Raw genomic sequence first — 6,396 nt, forward strand, 5'->3', positions numbered from 1 at the left:
TAAAAAGTTAGCTCACTAATGATTTTAGTGATTATGCAAAATCTCTAACTATACAAATCCACTGTAACATATATATGTATAAATACTGCACAATGTTTCCGTAACCGGTATAATTGTGTACTTTATTTGTACTTAATGATGCTTTTTATTACATTCATATATGCATTACATTGAATCCGGAATGAGGAAATAATTATTATTTTTTTTAATTAAATCAGTTTGCTAGTACCATAACGATTACTTCAAATTTTAAGTGTTTGGAAATACAGATTGAAAAACAAAAAACATTAATATATTCAGCATGATTAAATCGGATAAACAATGTTTTACTTGGCTTGAACTGAATAACTCAACAACACTGCATGATTTGAACAACCAGTTCACAGAACGGCATATAGGTGGAATATTTTTTACTTCAGTCTTAATGGTGCTTGGGATATTTGGAAATTTTGCTGTTCTAATTATATATACTCAAAGATTCAAGGTATCAAATTACAGGACATACACTATATGGCTGGCCATCATGGACATTGCAAACGCTTGTATCGGAATGCCTTTCCTTGTTTACTACATGAGCCATTACTTAACCTTTCCATCTGATGGATTGTGCAAATTCGGCCGATTCACGATGGTCTTTACAACAAACTCCTCAGCCTACATTTTGGTGGTAATTGCTTTTGATCGATACAGAAAAGTCTGTAAGCCTTTAAAAAGACAACTTACTTCTACAAATACAAACGTATGTTGTGTATCTGCCACTATTTTAGGACTTATGACGTCTTGGCCGTGCTTGGTCTTATATGGGATTAACACTGCTGATATGGCGATTCCTTGGGTTAAAGAGATTCGGTGTTGGACAGATGACAACTACATAGATACTGATTATCCTAAAATTTACTACATTGTTCTTTATATCTTCAATTTTCTAGTTTTCCCTATCTTGTTCGTCGTATACGTACAGATCTTACGTTTTTTACATATTCACGGAAAAAGCGGAGTTCGGGTGAAAACTAAAAAAACTACAATAACCCTTTTAGCTGTTTCTGCTGCTTTCTTGTTGAGTGCTATTCCACATTACAGCTTGGTTGTGATAACTCGATTTCAAGAAGACTTCAACTGTGAAATGACTTTTGCCGAAGGATTTGTCTACTACACATTTGTGTTCTCTATTTTGCTGAACAATTCCGTAAATCCTTTCATATACGGCTTATTGGATACAAAATTTAAGCGTGAAATACGAAGTATTTTCCAAATATGCCGAAAAGATAAAAGAGATGCAACAAGCCGTATAGCAACTGAGTCAATGGAATTAGATTTAAAGGATCCTATGCAGATTTGCGTCAATGAACATGCGCAGTCTTCAGAAACAAACCTCAATGATTAATCACTATATGACGATTTCCAAATTTGGCGAAGCAAAAATATGCTTATACTTATAAATGAAATTAGAGAATAAGTGAGCTTTATTTCTTAAACTTTAAAAGATTTCTTAAACTGATGTTAAAAGATATCCATGATACTAATACTTAGTAAATATATTTGTATAACTTGTGTTGTTTTTTTTCACAATGCCTTTGAAACAATGTCAAAAATTATTCTGTCGGCCAAAAGCCATAGAAAAAATCTTAAACGCACAAAGAATTAGGAAATAACAATGATACAAACAAAACAAGATTTTATTTTAATTATAAAAGACAATTTCATACAGATACTTCGATCTCAGACCATATTATCGATCACAGACCATATTATCGATCACAGACCCATATATATCTGGATTTATTTTAGCCTTACCAAGCTAAACAAGAGTTGTGTCACTTGATCTGTCAAACAACGTCAAACTACGAGTATCTGTAAATATTTCTCTGGTGCGGCTGACTTTGAGGCAACGAAGGTCAACTGTACTGAAAAATTGAGTTGCAAAGATTGAAAGCTATGTATAAAATTCCCATTTAATGATAGTAATAATAAAGTCAACCTTGCTCCGTTTTCAAGGACTTCTAACAAACAACACTCAAAGCATTCAAATCATACAGAAAAAAACTAGTCGTGCCAGAAGAGTACCTCGGATCAATCGTCAAAGTGTTGCAGGTAAATTGCACATCAGGAAGATCTTGAATACTAGCAAATTTTAATAAGGTATCGGAACAATGAATGGACTTTTTAAACTACAACCAAGCACATACTTGAAATAAAGCTATGCTTTGTTTTGTTTTAAATACACATCAATTCAATTCATGTTGGTTACACATTTTTCTCGATGCGAAATTTTACAAAAACATGTAAACTCTTCGATAATTTTTCAAAACTGTCTTTGACATCAATTTATAATGTTAAATTATATATTATTTTTATATGTGTAAAATATTGTACAATATCTCATGTGATTTATTATGTCTCTTTAATGAATGTTCAAATTTCAGTAGTCGTTAATAATTTTCAAATGTTTACCTTGTAAGTGAAATAAATTCAGGATAGAGTATCCTTTCTCTTTGTAAAGTAAGGCGATTAACGTTCGTTCTTTATGCTAAAAAAAACCTGCACTATAAATACAGGTTTACAGTTATTATTTCGAAATAATCACATATACATTTCATTCAAATATATTTATTTACCAAAGCTCATTCCCAGAATAACAATTGTAGAAAATAATTAAATACATGCGACATGTCTTAAAACAGATAATTTGTAAATAATTTAACGCTCGATACGACTTAAATTAGCAGTTGTCAAACCCCGTTACATTGTGTATGTGACTATCCTAAGTCAGGAGCTTGTAATTGATTGGTTGTCGTTTGTTGCAATATAACATATTTGATTTGCGTTTATTGTTTTATACATAAATCAAACCGGTTTGTTTTCTCGTTTGAATTCTTTTACATTTCAGGGCCTATTATAATAGCTTGCTCTATAGGACTGTTTTTCCTCGTTGTTGAAGGCCGTATGATGACATATAGTAACTAACTTCTTCGTCAGTTGGTCACTGGCGGAAAGTTGTCTCATTGGAAATCATACCACGTCATCTTGTTTTTATAGTGTAACAAAAATAAAAAAAATAAAAATAAAACATATGTGAAAGATTGATTTTATTTGGCTCAAAGTGATGAAACGCGTTTCTGACTATTATAATGATAAGTAAAATATCAACCAATACAAGTATATATACAACAAAATATACTTAACTAAGTCATGTGTGCACATCATTTCACATTTAATACGAATCCATAACGTATTATGGACAAAATTATTTCATTCGATGTACTGTTGATCGAAAACTTTGGTTACCTAGATAAACAATCAACATAGAATCACAGAGCACGTGTAAAATAAGTGAGATGATAGAAAAATGTTTAATTGTTGTTTTTTTAATATATTTTTATGCGTTCTTATTTGATAATTAGATTTTGTCATATCAGTTGTTATATGATTGGTAGCATTTTTTTTCAAAATCAATTGATACCATGTTCCGTCTACGTTTGTTTCCTTTTTATTTATCACAATTTTCCATTTGAAATTGTGCTGTACGATTTCCAAGAGAAGTGTCTTGGTTAAGGTCACTGCAATAATTCAAAACTAAAGATGCATGTACGCAGAAGATAATCACATCCAACATGAAAAAAAGCGAAACACGATTCTGAATAAATATGAAATACCAAGCAAATTTTGAAACATTCACATGACCCCAAATTGTCAGGAATTCTGTGTTGATAAATCTAGTTCATATGATAGCTTATAGTTGACATGAGACTATTACCAATCTACTAGCTACTACAGTAACTGTATAAATCCTTAATTAGTGGTTATTACGCATTAAAGCGGATTGTATATTAGCTAAAGTAAAGGAATTGGTGTCAACTAATGAAGCAGGACATACTGACCTTTCTGAAACATTTTGCTTAAACCTCGAAATTTGTCGGGATAATTTTTGCTGCATAATCTAGTTTTCTCTGTCATTTTGGGAACTTGTTTTTTATTTTTGTTTTGACTATAGTGATTTCTGTCCTTGTTTGACTGATGATTTATTTTGGGTTTTTTTTGTATCTTTTATGTTTGTTTTTTTCATTTGAACAAATTATTCTTACCACAAAACATCAACTTTAGAAATAAGAATATTTTTATGAAAATAATCATACATCTTTTCATAGTTTCCTTATGATAACTAGATTAGAAGTTATAGAACATCTCGTGGCCACATGTCCGAATGTATTGAACTAGGATCCATTTCTGTGATGGAAAACATTCTAAATGGTTTGAATTTCCAGTTAGCCATTAAGGTTTTTATTATTTCTGATGACTGCCTCTTTCCATGCCACGACCACTCCATGATTAAACCTTGCACTTCTAGTCGTTTGAAAAATTCTTTAGCACCCAGAAGTACCCTATGTTCGTGACCCTCAACATCAATTTTTATAAATACTTTTTGAAATTTATGAATCTGTGGAATGAGCAATAGATCATCTAATGTTGCAGAATTTTCTTCCACTAGTTTTAAGACTGAAATATGTGTTGTATTGATTTTTCATTTGTTTCCACATTCTATCCGAATCGACATGTATTGAACCAAAACCAGACTTTCTAGCACTGTATCGGAACTTTTGTTTTCCATTCGAGTCGGACAAAATGTGTTGAATTAATGTTATTCGCGAACCAATATTTAGATAATGGGCAGACGCACATACGTGTTCGATATTTGATTTTGCAGCGTCAGTGTCGATTAAGTCCCTTCTTATTAATGTTGCTGCTATACAATGTTGTCCAATATTTTTTCCAATATCACTTAAATTCATATTTGGATCTTGTTGCAGCTGATACAATATTCTGTTTATTGTCTTCACTTCAAACGCACCTTCTCAACTGATTATAGACGATATTCCGTCGCGTAAAGAGTGTGTAAATATTTTCACGCTCTCAGCATTTGATGTTTATCTAATCAAAGGGAAATCACCGTCATAAAAAACGTTTTGTATGGTTTACAAAGATTAGATATTTCCATTTATTGTCAAAAAAAGTTAAATTATCTGGAATAATACTTCCGAATGGGTCTGGTTTTCTATGTAATTCTGTAGGTGTTGTTTTCATTGACAATTCATCTGGAATAATATTTCTCAGTGAGTCTGGTTTTCTATGTAATTCTGTAGGTGTTGTTTTCATTGAGAATTCATCTGGAATAATATTTCTCAGTGAGTCTGGTTTTCTATGTAATTCTGAAGATGTTGTTTTCACTGACAATGTATCTGGAATAATATTTCTCAGAGAGTCTTGTTTTCTATGTAATTCTGTAGGTGTAGTTTTCATTGACAATTCATCTGGAATAATATTTCTCAGTGAGTCTGGTTTTCTATGTAATTCTGTAGGTGTTGTTTTCATTGAGAATTCATCTGGAATAATATTTCTCAGTGAGTCTGGTTTTCTATGTAATTCTGAAGATGTTGTTTTCACTGACAATGTATCTGGAATAATATTTCTCAGAGAGTCTTGTTTTCTATGTAATTCTGTAGGTGTAGTTTTCATTGACAATTCATCTGGAAAAATATTTCTCAGTGAGTCTGGTTTTTTTTATGTTATTCAGTAGGTGTTGTTTTCATTGACAATTTATCCGAAATAATATTTCTCAGTCAGTCTGGTTTTCTATGTAATTCTGTAGATGTTGTTTTCACTGACAATTTATCTGGAATAATATTTCTCAGTGAGTCTAGTTTTCTATGTAATTCTGTAGATGTTGTTTTCACTGACAATTCATCTGGAATAATATTTCTCAGTTAGTCTGGTTTTCTATGTAATTCTGTAGGTGTAGTTTTCATTGACAATTCATCCCAATTAATATTTCTCAGTGAGTCTGGTTGTTTATGTAATTCTGTAGATGTTGTTTTCACTGACAATTTATCTGGAATTATATTTCTCAGTGAGTCTGGTTTTCTATGTAATTCTGTAGGTGTTGTTTCATTGGTAATTCATCTGGAATAATATTTATCCGTGAGTCTGGTTTTCTATGTAATTCTATAGATGTTGTTCTCATTGACATATCATTTAATTTGTTCTGATGTGAACCTTCATAGTGCAATATTTGATATATTGGCCAGAATAGTAAACTACATGTACACATTATTAAACTCGTACAAATCCCTTTCAGTTTTTGTTTGTTGCACCTTCTCTGAATTGAATGAATAGAAACATATAAGCATTATTTAGCCAAACATTTTCATAATGTAACCTAATATCGATTCTTAGAATTAAATTTGATATTATGCATGACAACTGCAATCATATGGTTAATTCAAGGCAAATATATTGATGGGAAAATGAGCGGTATTCATAAAAGTGATTGCCACCCATCGAAATAAATACTAAAATAGATACAGTCTTTAGACATTGTTGTTTACTTCCTCGTCCTTTTGT

General features: G+C 31.3%; 1 protein-coding gene across 1 annotated transcript; it reads left to right on the forward strand.

Moving 5' to 3' along the window:
- The first annotated feature begins 235 nt into the window (after nt 1-235).
- Nucleotides 236-1,527, forward strand: LOC127721001 (gonadotropin-releasing hormone II receptor-like). The gene has a single exon (XM_052227712.1). It carries the CDS (start codon nt 302-304, stop codon nt 1,382-1,384), a length of 1,083 nt encoding a protein of 360 aa, XP_052083672.1. The 5' UTR covers nt 236-301; the 3' UTR covers nt 1,385-1,527.
- Nucleotides 1,528-6,396: the final 4,869 nt, after the last annotated feature.

This window comes from Mytilus californianus, unplaced genomic scaffold (genome assembly GCF_021869535.1).
Source record: "Mytilus californianus isolate M0D057914Y unplaced genomic scaffold, xbMytCali1.0.p SCAF_11, whole genome shotgun sequence".
In the NCBI taxonomy this organism is placed as follows: Eukaryota; Metazoa; Mollusca; class Bivalvia; order Mytilida; family Mytilidae; genus Mytilus; species Mytilus californianus.